The following is a 16,325-nucleotide window of genomic DNA, read 5'->3' on the forward strand; positions in this document are numbered from 1 at the left end:
TCAGAGGATCTTCCCAAAGCTGCAGGAGGTTAGAGACAGGAGGCTCAGTTCAGGTTCACTACATGTAAGACAGAACACCTTTTCTTGGATGTGTGGTGTGAAGGATGCAAGAACACTTTGTACCGTTTTATGATCAATTGTGAACATTCAAATTACGCGGAAAACATGCAGTGCCAGTACGATCATCCTAACAATGTTCTGCTATACGTCATGAATCCCAGTGAGAACGTCTTTCATAATCACAAATATTATAAAGCACAATGCTTTTATTTCCTGATTCGATGCTTCCTACTTTAGTTTTTATTTTTAGTGCTTTAAAAAAACTATTTAAGTCACTATGCCGAATGAAGAAATCTGATTTTATCCACTGGACAGATACCGTGTAGGTGGCAGGCTCACCATTTTGCAGTAAGAATCAGAATTGGCTTTTGCTAACAACAACAATAAATAATGTCCTCAAAGACAATATTTATTTATCAAAAGCCTTATTAAACAGTTCTTTAATAGCCATGATAAGATACATCAAACATTGCAAATATTATTTGAGAGAATGTATCATTGACCCAAATCACAGCTGTTGGATAGTCCAGTGATCTTGATATTTTTTTCAAAGTATTAAGACAAAGCTGAGCGCCACACTACTAACATCCGCGGACACAAAACAAGTTCTGATACTTTTTCCAGATACTCTGCCAGAAGATTTTCAGTTTGTCTCCTGAATTTAGCCACTCAGAACAACAACGGTAAAATGTTATCTTGAAGGGAACATGCCATTTACGTCTCCAGGGAGGACAGATAATTCAGTGCCTTCTACCCTTAGATAATATATGTTTTCAGTAACTAGATGCTTCAGTAGGCTATCAAACAGAAGAAATAATTGGTGGCTAAGCAAATTTCTCATGCGTTTTCCCATATCCCATTGACCTTGTTAACTTCCAGGCTGTCTTTCTTCCATTGACTTTCAACAGCCCTCAGTCAACTCCAAGAAAATGAAGAGCTTATGAGAGTATCTGCAAGGACAGAATTTACAGAAACAACACGTATTCATGCAGTGTGAATGCTAAAGAAGCTGTGCGTTTCTGTTACTGTATGGCAGGTTTACGGAAAGAATGTGCCCCTCCTGGATGCACCATGGAATGTTTGGGACATCAAAGCACTAGGATTTGCGAGACCAAGCAGATTCTTTTGGAGGAAAGTAATGTATCCAACTGATGAGAACGTCATCAGTTTCACTAACATTGGTAGAATAACAAAGATGCTCTTCATGAAATTAAGTAGCTAAATATTCATATTATTCAATAAAACAACTCAAGCAATCAATTGAACATCAAATGTATTTTGTCTTGTAAAACACTGAGTCATTAACCTTAACAATTTCAGCATGCTCTCACTACCAAATTCAACTAAATTAGCATCCAAGCAAACAGATGGACTAGTATATTAATGTATTACTGGTGAGTACTACACTGAGTAACCCCTGAATGTACTGAGAAATTAAAAAGCACTAAAAGAGAAAACATGTTGGTCAGAAGAAATATGGTATGAATAAACAAAAGCATAGCTATTATAAAGACAGTATAGCCCATGAGTGAGAAAGGCAAGACACACAAGCAGGCGTGGTTTGGACCTACCTTCACAAGTAGTCCCAAGACCATCTACTGGGGACTCTTCCAACTATATTTTGTTACACACTGGCAGTTCATCACTTGTCCATGAACAAAAATGAAACCTCTCTCTTCACTTTGACACATCTAACTCCCATTGCTATACCTTGTGGACCATAAAGTTCTACTACAAAGTTCGTAAAATCTCCCAACAGCAAATGCAACAACACCAAACCCTCCAGAGACAGGTTAGAAAAAGGAAATCCTGGGCTCCAAGCAACCTGCCAGACTGAGGCTGATACACTTTGCTCCTTTGCAAAGAATTTCTGGTATTCTAAGCACACTAGTACTTTGATTCTGTCATACATGCATGAAACATCTCCCCTAACTCCCCACGGGCAGCTACCAGCTGTGTATTTCCTTAAAAAATTTAACATATGCTAGGGAGAAAGGGGAGGAGGAGTAAAACAGGGAAGGAGGGGAGCCATGCAGAGCCGTATTTTTAGATGGAAAAGCTACCAAATTGCAGATCTTCACAACACCACACCGCTGTTACGCAAACTCCCTATTCGCCTAGGTACAGAAGGAGAAATATGGCTTCTGTTTAGGGTAGGAATCTCCCTGGAGTATCAGGGTGAAACAACTGGCACTAATTATCTTCTAAGGACATTCACGCATATGCCACAGGCCTGGAAGTTCTGTTTTGAGCAGCTAAGGCTGAAGTAAGTACAGCATGTCTTCGTATATGGTCTACCCTAATCCTTCAAAGAAAATGATGCCATGATGCTTCTAATTGAAGTTCTTGATAAATATACTTGGATCTGATGAATTAATTGGTACTGGGTGACACTTAATCCAGGAAGACATAAATAATAACAGAAGAAAAACAGCACAAAATTTACGAGAAGAGCCTGGTCAGCTGTAGATCATCCAAGCAGTCAGTCAGAAATCTCAAGACAGTACCTAACTCTCTCCCGTCTGAGAAGGGACTGGAGGACATACCAGAAGTAAAGGAGAAAATGATCTGGACATGGAGTAACAGTGAGATTAATGATGTGATGCAAAATGTTGAGATAACTGCATTAGGAATATAGAGATCTGAAACTTCAGAACATAAAAATTGATTGACTTTGAGCGCTGTAACTGTTTGACCAGTGAACTACATTAGTGATACAAAAAAGGCTCTCCATAAAAGATACCATAGATCAGACGACTCGTGTTTGCTTTAGATACATGGACACAGGTACAAGGCTGAGTTTGTGTTCTGTTTACCCAGGATTTGCTGACAAAACTACACCACAGACTTTGCTGCCTTCCACCTTGATTATATACATATATATATAAGCACATACATGTAAAAATCAAGTGTGTGTTGATATATGTATAATCTATATAAATAATCCTTCACAAGAACTTTGCCAAGAGAGAACGTAAGAGACCATTGGTCAGAAGTTTACGGTGACAGTTATCAGAGTTTGTTCACCATACGTCCAGCCGCCTCACCTTACAATACATGCTACATTCCTAGGTAAGGTGCAGCTCAGACTTTGTAGCTAGAAGAGAGAGGTTGTGTCTGTCACTGGGGATGATCTGTCCTTCTCCAGTTTGCAAATTGTTTACTGGTTGTTTTAAGCTTTGTTGACATACATAGTCCATTCTGTATCAGAGAGAGACAGACAGACAGAGAACTTTTCTTTCAAAGAAACAGCAGCTTTTAATAAATTCTGGCAGCCAGCAAAATGGTAATAGCTCACTGGCAGGCAGAAATTAACTTTACTTTCATTGCTTGTTTTGTGAAATCTAAGAAACAGTGTGCTGGAGGTTATAATGGTAATGGACGCAGCTATTCATGTGGCAATAGAGCCAGTGGCCATCAGCTACACTACAAAATTACCTATGCTGCGATGATTGATAAGGCAGTTGTAAATTTGAAAATAAAAAACGCTCCAAATGCCTCCTACAAGTTCCACTTAAATTCAATTAAACCTCTCACAGAGTCTAATTACTTAGACACATTCTCTGAACTAAAATTAAATAATATAAACATCATGTCAAGGTCATAACTGGAACCAGCTCAGTACGTCAGTGAATCAATAATGGTAGGAATCAGAATCTCCCCGTCATCAGTGGGACAAAGACATTCGTGGTAAGGTCCCAGTGTGGCCAGTCTGGCTGACTGGATAGAGTCCTGACCCTTTACACATGGCCAACACCCAGAACTTCCCCATGCCACCCTGATTTCTATAAATTTGTGCCATCAGTTCAAAACTTTACCTTGACACAAAAAAACCTCAAGAAATGAAACAGCAGCTGAAGGTCCCCGTAACACAGGATTCAAATGGTGCTCCTCATCACGGACACCAGAACCCCACGCCTTGCAGACGTTCAGTACTGTTCCCACACAGGCAGAAATTGGTATAAACACCAGTTTCCCAGTCACTTTCACAAAGGCACAAGCCAGAGGCACTGAAGAGCACTCCCTCCTGTCTAGGCTCTACCTCTCCACTAACACAAGCACATGAAAGAGATAAAAGCAGCACACAACACGGGAGTTATTTTTCAGTAAACTAGACCCTAAGTTCTCTCCATCAAGGACAGCTCCTCTGTTTCTTTTCTCATAACAAAGAAAACTTGGAAAGCTTTTGATTTCTTTTGAAAGAAGTGCATGATGTGTCAGCCAAAGCATGTAAATACTGAAAACAAGAAACTGCAGCAAGTTTCCCCAAAGAGGGATAAAGAAAAGGAAGAAAAGAGGGCAGAAGGGGGGGAAGGGAGGAAGCAGAGGCAGACGGTAAAAACAACTGAGAAGCCACGTTCATTGAAGATTTAGTGGCCTCTGTTTCACACCAGTGTGGGCGAAAATCACTTTTAAGGGCTCTAATGAAAGTTGAAAGTTACCTTCAAAAAGTTATGCATATTTCAACAGAAATAAAAATCATTATGCATTCTCTCTAAAGAGGATACAATCTCAAACTGTCAAAATTCTAAACTCTTCTACATATATTACATACAAATGCCTTCTATAAAGAAACCTCTTTTCATTTTTCTTCTAAATTAGCTTAGTGGTCCATGGTATTACACTATCTTGGTCTAGCCTGTGAATAATGTGACAGGTAATTTTTATACTTCTTGCCTGTACTTAAGTTTGAGTGAAGATACGGAAAACAACTTTTATGGTCTAGGTGTAAAAGTAAATGTTCTGTAAGCCCTGCATACCCAAACTTGGACAGCTACCATAAAATATTTCACGCTAAATATGTGTCCATCAATAAATAACAAAAAGAGAGGGTAGGGTTTTTTTTTTTAATAATGTGCAGTAACTTGTTTTTTCTCAAAACAAAATGATAATGCTAACATTGATGTAACCTACCACGTTATCACAGAAGGGATTTAAGATTCTGTGTTATCAGATAGGAATCATTATGTAATAGGATGCGCTGCAAAGGGTGAGTAATATGCAGACAACACAGGAAATCATCTAGTTATAATTTAAAAAATTGGCTTCCTCATGAAACTGTCGACTGCAGTGACATGAAATGGATAGTAACAGTCTACTTCCATCTTGAAAAAAAGCTCAAAATACTCCTGTACCAGCTTAAGTTTGCAAGTGATCGGAACGGCTTCAAAATGCTGAACAGTTTAATGTTGTTTGATTTACAATACTGAGGAAACAATCAAATCTCTAACTGAAACCACGGCAAATCCAGATTATATTTTCTCTTGTACCCAAACATTAGGCAGCCACAGCAAGTCTATTTTTCTCAGTCTCCGTGATTCACTTATGTTCCAGTACTTCAGCAACAATGCTATAAACTGTGCTGAGAAAGACATAATCAAAGTGAATTAACTTGCAGCTACGGGGCTGGTTCTTTTCTCTTTAGTGAATCAGTCCACTACTATATTTCCAAATAGAGATCTTTTAAAAACTGCTTTCCTCTCTTCCCTTTCATGAAGGAAAAAAGGCAAGTGTGGCCATCAGATTAAAATGTTGAATCCAGCAAAGCAAACTACATTTTTAAGGTGCTCCACCAAGACGAGGGAAAATGATACGGGATGATGTTCATATACAAAGGAAAACAAGGCAAAGCTTAAAGAAATAAGGGAGAGAAATAAGAGAAACAGGAGAATGTTAAAAGAGGAGGTATGGATAAATGTCTGAAGTTCTGAGTCTCTCTGACAGGTAAAACTATGACTCGAGACAGGAAACAACACCAATTTTTCCAGACTATGCTGTTGGTCCTGGTGTTATATTTTTATATAATAAAAGCAGTGTAAAAATGAAATGAATGATTTATGCCAAACAACTTTCTGAGGAAGGCTGGAGACACCCTTGACACCCTACTGCAAAAGCGGTTTTATATTTTAAGACATACATGCGGTACATTTTAAGACATAAAATTAACATTAATCCCTTTTAAGTAAATCAGCAGAAAGTTCTTTGAAAGAGCGAGCTCACTCAGCAGTTGCAACACTATGGAAGACTCACGTGTCTGCTCTCCATATACCTGAAGTGCTGACACACCTATTGGCATAGCAGAATCTGTCTTCTCCTTTCCATGTTTGATGAGGCCACTACAGAAGCAGGATTACAAAATAGCCCTTAAGTTTGCCTCAGAGTTTCAGTGATCCTGTGGAATCTGCCTCTCCTCCTCCGCAAAGACTACCCTACTTGAGCACACCAGTACACAACGACTGGTACCATAGGTACGCGGAAGCAGCCCTCATCAAAATACATCCCGGCACATTTAGCCCTTCGCAGTATATACTGCCTGAAATCTTTATCTCTATAACCAACAGCTGTGTAAACAGCTTACATTTTAAACGACATCTTTTCCGTAACAGTGGATGTTTCCATTGCAGCTAAAAAGTAACAGGGAAAAAAACCCCTCAGATCCCCAAGAGATTTATTTTACTCTGCCTCTGTAGAATTTCCATTAACGTGCAAATTTTAAAAGATGCCAAAAAGCAACAGAGAAGGATAAAAAAAGATGCATAAGGAAAGAGAAACAAGGTAATCTATTACGTGATAAAGCAGCATTTTCTATTACCCAGGCACACAATCAACATATATCCATTCAGAAAGAAGAACAATGAAGAATTCAAAGAGAAACTGAATGCACGCTCTCCAGATGGTACACCACCATATCCAGTGTTTTCAGAGTTATTCCTAATTTACAATCAAGCAACCAAGAGCTGAGCTTCAGTCACATTGTTTACAAAATAAAAACACCACAGGTGAAGAATTTACTTCTAATACACTAAGCAGAATCATGATGAACTGTGATGTATCCAAAACCATAGTTTTGTCTGTTATACGCATGTATTTTCTATCATTAGGGAGGATATTTATGTATTACAACTGTTATACCATTTATTGGTTTGAAAATACGTTGTTATACAAACATGACTAACATTTTCAAGGGCACAGAAATGGTGCACACATGAAAAAAAATCAGAATTTACTGACTTGCTCCGATTTGTTATTCCTGATGTACCAACGACCGCACGATCAAGTAATTCCATTGATATCTAGCTCTTACTGCAGTACAGAGAGTAACAAAGACAAGTCTGTGATCTAAGACCTGTTTTATTTTATGCTGCTCTTTTTTGTTGATGTAAAACTAAGTGAAGATGTTTCTAATACTATTCTCCACTGAGGTGAGGACTAACAGAGTTATAATCATGGGTTTTCAGTAGTAAACTCACATTTGAAATCAACATTACTTCTCTCTCTGGAGGCTCTACACGGTCACTTCGAGATAAATTAATCATTAACTTGAATAACATGACTCCTCCTCAAAGTAAGAGGATCTGCAGTGTTAGGAACAGCTGATCAGCCTTTCTCCTAATACATTACAAATCAGAATGTGACCCTCACATGGAGGTAAAGCCAGTGCACCAGAGGTTAGGAAGAGAGGAAGGCTTTCTTCATCAACTGAAAGAGAATCCTTGGAAACTGGGTTAATGTTATGTTTTTTTTCACTTGAGAAATTCTTCCAAGTTTACTTCTTACTTGCAGACTAAAATGCTGCCCATTTTCTGCTAGTAAATAAACGAGCTGCATTTCACTCAGTGCGTTTTCACACTAGTGGCTGAATACCTAGCATGCACTTTACCAGCTCACAGGTCTGACCACAGGCAGGTGCCATGCAGATTTAACCTCCCTGAGGCTGTGGTTTGCTGTATTAGGTAATTTCAAGCAAGACAGTTTTACTTACTCTTCTGATCTGAATGTTTCCTCTTGCAACTTTTATTTCCTCTTATTTACTCCTCAGGTTCCTGCCAATGAAAACTTTTCCAACCTTCTCTCTGAGGACTGGCATTACACTGTGTAAGAAATGCATTTCTAAAGCTGACCTCTAACTGTTGCTCTGTAGGCAGACTACCAGGCACAGGTCTTGGGCTTTTTTACTCTAAACCAGTTTTTTTTTTCAGAGTGGAATAGCATCAGTTTTATGTGACACTGCATGCTGTCTGACAGGTGGATAAAATAAACAGCTAATGTATATGCCAAAAGAAGAGGATTTCCTGAGTAGGTCACAGCAGAGAGAGAGAGACAGCAGAGGAAACCAACCTGGTAAAATGATAGTCTACAACAGCATGTCACAACATCCCATTTCTGAAATCTGTTTTCCCAAATCCAAACCTTGTTTTGCAGTGAAGCTGACAAAGCTGAGGCATAGTTTAAAAAGCTGAATGGCTTGGAAACAAACAAGCAAAAATCCCTCCCTGCAACTCGACTGATTATTTTCAGTCACTAACCTGCAAAGAGAAATTCCTACAATGCTTGTTAATACGGCTGTTAACCCAGAATAACTTCTGTCTGCCGTATAATAGTACCATCCCTGGTTGATACAATAGAATCCCCAATAAACAATTGCAATAAACAGTAAACAATAAACAGATTGTTTGTCTGGTAGAGTATAGCAAACTAGGAGAGACAATGAGCCTATGTTTTGAAGGACTTCATCAGTACAATAAGTAACAAAAATATATAAAGAATCCAAATTTAATCATCCTGTGTCACTTCATTTTCAGGAAAAAAATTCATCCTCTTGCCGACAGAAATTTACACGCTTTGCTAAGCAGCTTTATTTCTCACATGAAATAGATCTCATGGGGCCAAGATCTCCTATGGTCTGAGAGGCGCAGCACACCAACGTCAAGACTGTAGATTACGCTTACCACCAGTTTATTTCTGGGAAATCATTTTGCAAGAATGACAAAAGCTGAGTTTTCAACAACAAACGAAATTTGCTGTGTCATATTTAACAAAACATGAAAATATCTTCTTCTATGATTTCAATTGCTGAGTCCTTTCCAGCATTGTGCCGAGACAAAAATGCACATCTGCAACATGGACGGAACACGAAGAATAACTTTGGTAGGATTGAAACAGACAATAGCCAAGGGAACCTTCAGTGTTCATACTGTAAATGTTGCTGGGAAATACTTATTATTTTGATATACCGAGTTTGCGGATTCTTTCTCATGCTCTATAGATCCTGTCTACACAGATCTGGAATGAAAACTATGTGGAAGAGCTGCTAAGTGACAACAGAACTTTGCGCTGGACCACAAGCCTGTCATAAACATTGCGCTCACAGATCTTCTGCCTTCACATTTTCCTTACAGCCTTTGCCTTGCGTTTAATCCAAAATAGAATACTTGGCCTAATAGGTGTAGTGATGTTTAGAAACAGAAGTCTCCTTACTTATATAAATTCTTGACTTAATCTATTTTAATTCACACGACAGCATCACAACAATGCTCCAATATTTGGCATATTTCTGTTTCGTTTTGCATTTGTGCATCAGAAGCATATTAGCACGCAGTGCCAGGAAGCATTCCGTTCAGCTCTGCTTCAGCTTTGTTCTTGAACTTGGAAAGATGTGCACATATGTAGATAAGCACAGTGCAAGAGGAGGAATGAGGGGAATATGGAATCAATACATTGTTACTTTTACAAGAAAACACACGCCATTTCTCATGACCACTGTATCTTGAAATAACTAATGCCAGGCTTCCTGATCTTCAGCTGACCAACTGAGGGTAAGCTTGAGCTGTCCAGGTGCAAACATAACCTACAGTAGTGAAGGCTGAGGAAGGACAAACTTTCCTGACAGTTTATGTGTGTCCAATTCCAACCTGGTCTCCAAACAGTGTAACACGCCTCTTCCTTCCACTTACCTTGCAGAGGACAATGGACTGAAAAAGAACGCGGTGTTTTGAAGACTCCAATCAAGCATACAGATCTCTACAACCAACATAGATACTAGAGTCATATTTTGCCCACAGTAGGAAAATGGATATAAAATTCATTTTGAAGGCTGTCTCATCCTACTGTGCAGGAAAAATACACACATCAAAACCCATGTCCTCTATGTTGAAAGCAGTCTGAAAACAGAGAATGTGTTAGGTAACATGTAATCTATAATACTATCAGCAATGTTAACATTTTTAACATAATGTCCTCCAATTTTGCTTTTCATTTGTTACAAACATTTCTCTGTCTGTTTGCATGCCATACCCCTATAAAATCAGTCACTTTTAAGCTCTGTGGTAATCCCCTGAAAAAATGCACTTACAGGAGATAACTTTCCACTACAACACACTTGTCATGTAAGGATATAATCTGAGAAAATCTAATTCTATCTTGCTGCTGTTTTCAGTTTGTCCATTTTTATTCATAACTACCTCTGATGTTTTGATGTCCTCATAAGAAAACTGCGTGGCAGGTACTCCAAGATGGTTGATGAAATAATCTGAATCTCCCTGTGTCTGCACAGAACTCACGTTAGATCCCGGACATTTAGTCTTTTCCATGCAGTTGAAACTCTGGCTCTGAAAAACAAACACAGATCAAAATTCTACTTACTTAGGTGCAACCAGACTCTTAACAACTCGTATCAATATCTCATTTATACAGCATTCTTTGGGTTGAAGCATTTTAAAAACAGGCTGGAACTTACACTGGTGCAAACAGGTATCACCTGATCATGCTTAGTGGTGAGTGAGGCTACAACCCGTTCACCCTCTATGGATATACACTGCAGTCTTTGGGATCGGACACAGCAGAGGATGAAGTGTAGCGCAACATGGCTTTCCAAGGACAATGAAAGTCAGATCTAATTGAAATGGTAGGAGGGGCAAGAGAAGAAGCCTTTGGTAGGCATATGAAATGTCCCGTACTGGGTGGATCAGAGGTCAGCCTGGTACCTTTTGGAAGCACGTTCTGAGATCTTCAATGGCTACTAAGGAAGCAATGTTTTAGTCAGTTAATAGAATGCTCTCTAACAGCAAAACACTAAATCGGATAATCATATTCAAGATATCTATGGTCTATGAAATGCTGGCAATGGAAAGAATTTACTGCAATTGCGGAGTAGGGGTTAAGAGAAAAAAAGGCTAAAGATACATAAACACATATTTTCTGGGTAAATTGGTTAAAACAATTCTAGTCAGGGACATGTTTGTATTTCTTTCACATAAGTATTTAATGGTGAAATCTTAGCAACAGAATTGCAATAAATATAAGATGAAAACTGGAAAACAAGCCCAAGAGTGAGTGCCACATACTAGTGTAGCTTTCAAATACATTAGGTAATTAAACACTTAATAAACAGTAGGCACAAAGGCTTTCAACATCTATTATAGGAAACAAGCTACTTAGGTTTCTGTTCAAGAGCGTTAAGAAGTTGAAGTACTAGAGAGTATTTACATTTAGCTAACAGTTTATATAGTATAACATAACTTCCTCAGACCTACCTACTAAATCACTAGCTTGCTACAAGGACAGTGTAAAGATTAGTTCTCCTTTAATACTAAAATACACCAGATTCTGAATATTAAAGTTCCTGAGGTTAGCAGGAAAATCTTTTAAGAGTTAGAAAGAGACAAATCTTGGTACTTTTCCATTTTTAAATTAGCATAATTATTGCTTCACAGTTTCACTTCAGTGCTATGAAGAATGCAATTGCATATTACCCAGTATAAATAAGGGCTGCAGATTCTCATAGACAACTATTTTAAAATACCTTCAAGAAATAGCTTCCATTTCATAAGTATTTTTGAAAGGCGCCTATATCACTCTCTTTTTTGTTAAGCTTTTTTGCTCCTGCCATTCTTACACAGAACCATAGCATGCTTTGGGACGGAAGGGACCTTTCAAGGCCATCCAGTCCAACCCCCTGCAATGGGCAGGGACATCTTCAACCACATCAGGTTGCTCAGAGCCTCATCCAGCCTGGCCTTCAATGTTTCCAAGGATGGGGCATCTCCCACCTCTCTGGGCAACCCCTTCCAGTGTCTCACCACCCTCATGCACATACATTCATACACATACATTCACAGTTGTGCAAGGTCCGTCCAAAAAGACTGAGAGTTACAGTCAAAATAGAAACAAAAGATCACTTCTGTATGTGCTGTCCACCTCTAGTACATACTATCTCCTTTAAAGATATCCATGGAGCACCACGATTCACAGAAGCCAAAATTCTGGCTCTCCATGGCATAGTAAGAAAAAAGAATAATAATAATTAAACATTAGCATAGCATTAATCTTAGGTGTCATTGTAAGTCAGAGTTGTTAAAACATTGCAGACAAAAGTTTAAATCAGGGCTTTTTGGGGATTTTTTAGATTTAGATTAAGAGATTTTTTTAAAGGTTTTAAACCTGAAGGCATATCTTTAATTACAACTTTTGTTCCTGTGTTTCATTCCCCCTTTACACCATTCTGGAGAAGGGTTCAATCACATTGAGAAGACACCTAACAATATCACAGCGTGGCTGTTCAAAGACATACACATCCACCCGCTATCTAAATAGTCTCAATAAAGTCAATAAACTTGTTTTTTAAAAAGCAAAACTACAACAGAAACAGCAAAAGCCCAAACTCTATACTAATTTCAAAAGGTGTTTTTAAATAACCACATTTTATCTTCTACAATCTTTCCCAGTCAAAAACACTGGATAGCACACATCCACACGTAAAGGCATGTTTATAATTTTATGCATATATATATATGCACACAAGATCCATTCTTAAGTGATTGCTTCTTGCAGGAATTATAAGTTGTTTAAGTATCACACAGTGCACTAAACAGTGTAAATATCTCCCAACTCCCTCAGACTGCCCAACACATTTGATCAAGTTTCATAAATGATGAGTAGCCCGTTCTTCCTTTAACGTTTAGAAGTTTACTGAATGATGTGAAATACAGCTTTTGGGTGCAATAGGAAAATCTCTGAAATAAGCAAAAACCCCAGAGTTACCTACCAAAGGAAATCACAAAGTTAAATAACCAAATTAAGCCCAGCAAAACTGTTGGGCAAAACACTTCAGTATCAAAAAAGACAAACAGCTGAAGAGTCAACGACCCATAAGCAAGCCACATACTACACGGAACGACCTTGTCTTTCTAGAAGGACCTGATCCTAGCTCTCAGTAAACACAATGGCAGCAAAGCTCTTCAAGTCTAATGCTACTTGCACCTGCTCAGGTTAAGAACCCATGTAACTATCGTGCCTATCCAGAATTAATTTTCAAGAAGTAATTAACAGCAGGGATATCTTGAAACACAGTAAGGACCATCAAAATCTTAATATATATCTCACAGGGATAAGGAAATGGAGCAGGGAAATTCACTCAAATTCAAATGTATTCAAAATACATTTTTTTCCTTGTAAATCTAAATCTTTATACCTTTCACTCTACTTAGCGAACATTAACCTTTCATCATCTCCTATGTATTCATATCTAGAGTTTGTTACAGGATTTTCAGAAAAGGCATACTGTAAGCTGCTGACTGGAGGTACAAGTGTGGACTTGGAATTCCCACCTGGAATTCCCAGCTGGAGAAGGGGTAAGAGAGGGTAATAGAAAAGGAAAACAAGGTTTCACACAATGAATAACATTTCACACAGCAAAAAAAAAAAAGCCAGAATTTTTTTAATCTGTGAGAATTCAACTGGTGTAACTGTACAAATGAAGTTCTAAGGCATTTTCCATTAGTGTCATCTCACCTCTACCCCAAAATTGTTGGCTAAGTATCAAGAACATTAGGAAGCTGGATCATTATTGCCATCTCCTAAGCAGATTAGGTTTTACAAAAAAAGCAATCAAGGTTATAGATACTGCAGGGATACAGCTAACAGAGTATTTTGATATTGTTCCCCTTTCTGTATTGTTCGTAAGAGGTGAAAATGATGGTAGAGTCAGTTGATACTGAACATACACCAACCCATTTCTGCCAGCACACCACGAACTGAAGAGAGACGCCGCCTTTTTTCAGAAACCGAAGCCTGACTGTTAGCCAGCATTCTGCCCCTCAGAAAACACTCTACTGCATTCCGTTTTAACTATTCAAAAAGAATCTGTTACTTTTTTCATCACTATAGTGCAAATGAAATATTTTTTTATGTATGGAAGTTTACATGTGAAATGTTCAGAGTCAGTTAAGAGTACAATGAGATATGGTACTTTTTGTTTTTACATTGCCATCCTTCATGGTACAGGATTTAGACTTTTTATGACAGCAGTGTTCAATTCAATCGTGCCAGCATCTTAGGAGTTTAACTGCTTTGTTCAACTTTCACCGTTCCGACACACAAGCCCCTGATAATGTCTAGTTCAACAACAAATATTTAACACTGCACTAATATGGGAGAATGCTTTATGTGCAAGATACTCTTCTCTTCCAATTTATTTTTATTGTTATGCAGAGTCTACATCAGCATTCTTCAAGTCTTTGGCAATGACTGCGAACTTCATTTACTGTGTTTTGCATTCATTAAACAAATGAAATGTTTCCCAAAATTAATGGACTTTAAGATAAAGAATAACGGCCTACAATCAATAAAACTTTCCCACCAATGAAGTGTCATTAAACTAAAAGGTAAGCTTTTAACTTAGTCAATGCAAGAACAACAGCCCACCACACAGCATGCCATGTATTTCACATACAATAACAAGTCAAAGCAAATAAGAAGTTGAAGGAATCGGCAAAGCAAACCTCTTCCTCCAGCCCTGTCTCACAGTTACGAGAAAAGAAATTGAGGAACAATTTCCCAGAGTAAGATGCAAAAATGAGACAGTCCTAGCATGCAGAAGAATGGTGGCAGGCATGGGAATGATGGGAGACGGGATGGGAGTAATTAGGTGGTGGGAGATTTTAGGCTGTCTGCTTGCCTAAATACAGGTGTCTAATGCCATTTGAGATGTTGCGAGGCATTCACACAGACGTAAGACACAGGGGAAAGTTGTATCTTACTGGATCAGCATCTGTAGGAAGGAAGCATATCAAACCTCAAGTGGGATTAAACTTTTTTTGTTTATATGACTGAATGGAGTTCCCTTATTACAGTTCAGCCTTGTATTTATTATTATTGTTTTGCAGGTAAAAGTGACATCAATTAAGTCTAGTATCAACTGCATTTATAGCATTAAACCCAGCAGCTAGACACATAACTGAAGCCATACCTACAAATACCTGCTTACAGGACTATTACCCACAAATACTGGCTATGTTCATAGCTGCTGCTTTCATTTCCTTCCCTCCTCATCCTCACCTAGAAGAACCATTAAATCTTTGTTTGATCTTTCCACACTGAAGACACTACTGTTTCTGACACAGAAATTAACTTCGAAGTCCACTTAGTCAATCAACTGGAAATATCGTTCTCGTACCATGTGGAACACTCTCCTACGAAAACGTACCAGCACTGTCTCAAGTTTCTTTCAGTATGCACCCGTCAGGGAAACCAGGGAAAGATGGTCTGCCAAAACGGTAACTGCAGTTTGTGACAGGCACGACAGCTTCCGTGCTTGGCAGCAGAATGCCTGATCCTTATGCAAGCCAAGCAGGCATCAATGCGGAACAGAGATGAAAGACTGACTGAAAAAAATTACTGCTGCTAGGAAATGAAGGTCACTCCTAAGAAAAATACTACTAGGGGACGTGGGCCACAGAACTGACTGGGGTGCGGGTGAAGATTACACCAGTGCCAGCGCCCAGAAACAGAGGATTTAAAAGCATTTTAAAGTTCTTCCATGCCAAATAATTTGTCAATCATCACGTAATAGCAACTGTGTATCACTTTGGTGTTCTGCCTTCCCTTTAATTATTTTTTTACCCACCAACTCATCTGCTATTCTTGTATGCTTAAATCTAAAGTGGTGTCATTTTCAAAAACCCCCTCTTTATAACATGACAAATTTGGTTAATTTTAATTCTGATAATCCACGGAATCTTTCCTTTCATATATGCAAAAACAATTTGTGAGTTCCCAGTTTGGAAAAAAAGTTTAATTGCTATGCATTACTTCCCCAGTCGCAGTCAGGTCCTACTTAACGATCCTTTAAATGCTAGCTTTTATGTAGGAAAAAAAATATTAAAATCTTTAAAAATGCATCTAGCATAAATTATCAGCAAGATGCTCTGTAAGAACAAACTCCCTGTTGTAGAGCAGGCAAACATTTCTTCAGCTGGTTAGCCTTACAGTAAAACACAGATAATAGCATTATTTAGATCAGAGTTGCTCAGGCTGGTCTCCGCTGTGTCAATCAAGCCCTCCCTTTAGACTGGAAGGAAATCAAGCTGTGTGGTTAGACAGTAATCAAGGAGTGGTTCATGTCAGTGCAAGGACACGCATGCTATTCGTAATCGAGTAATTTTATTTCTCTGGAGTTCATTTTGGTTTTCAGCATCATGTTACAGGTT

At 38.5% G+C, this 16,325-nt stretch overlaps 1 protein-coding gene across 1 annotated transcript in view; it reads right to left on the minus strand.

Annotated features, from left to right (window-relative positions):
• Positions 1-16,325, minus strand: part of NAALADL2 (N-acetylated alpha-linked acidic dipeptidase like 2) — a 293,187-nt gene that overhangs the window by 86,386 nt on the left and 190,476 nt on the right. Inside the window, 1 exon segment of the mRNA XM_087739630.1 lies at positions 10,302-10,448. Within this exon segment, the coding sequence (XP_087595756.1) occupies positions 10,302-10,448 (147 nt within the window).

Source organism: Nipponia nippon, unplaced genomic scaffold (genome assembly GCF_047370975.1).
Source record: "Nipponia nippon isolate SJK-2023a ecotype South Korea unplaced genomic scaffold, ASM4737097v1 scaffold_7, whole genome shotgun sequence".
In the NCBI taxonomy this organism is placed as follows: Eukaryota; Metazoa; Chordata; class Aves; order Pelecaniformes; family Threskiornithidae; genus Nipponia; species Nipponia nippon.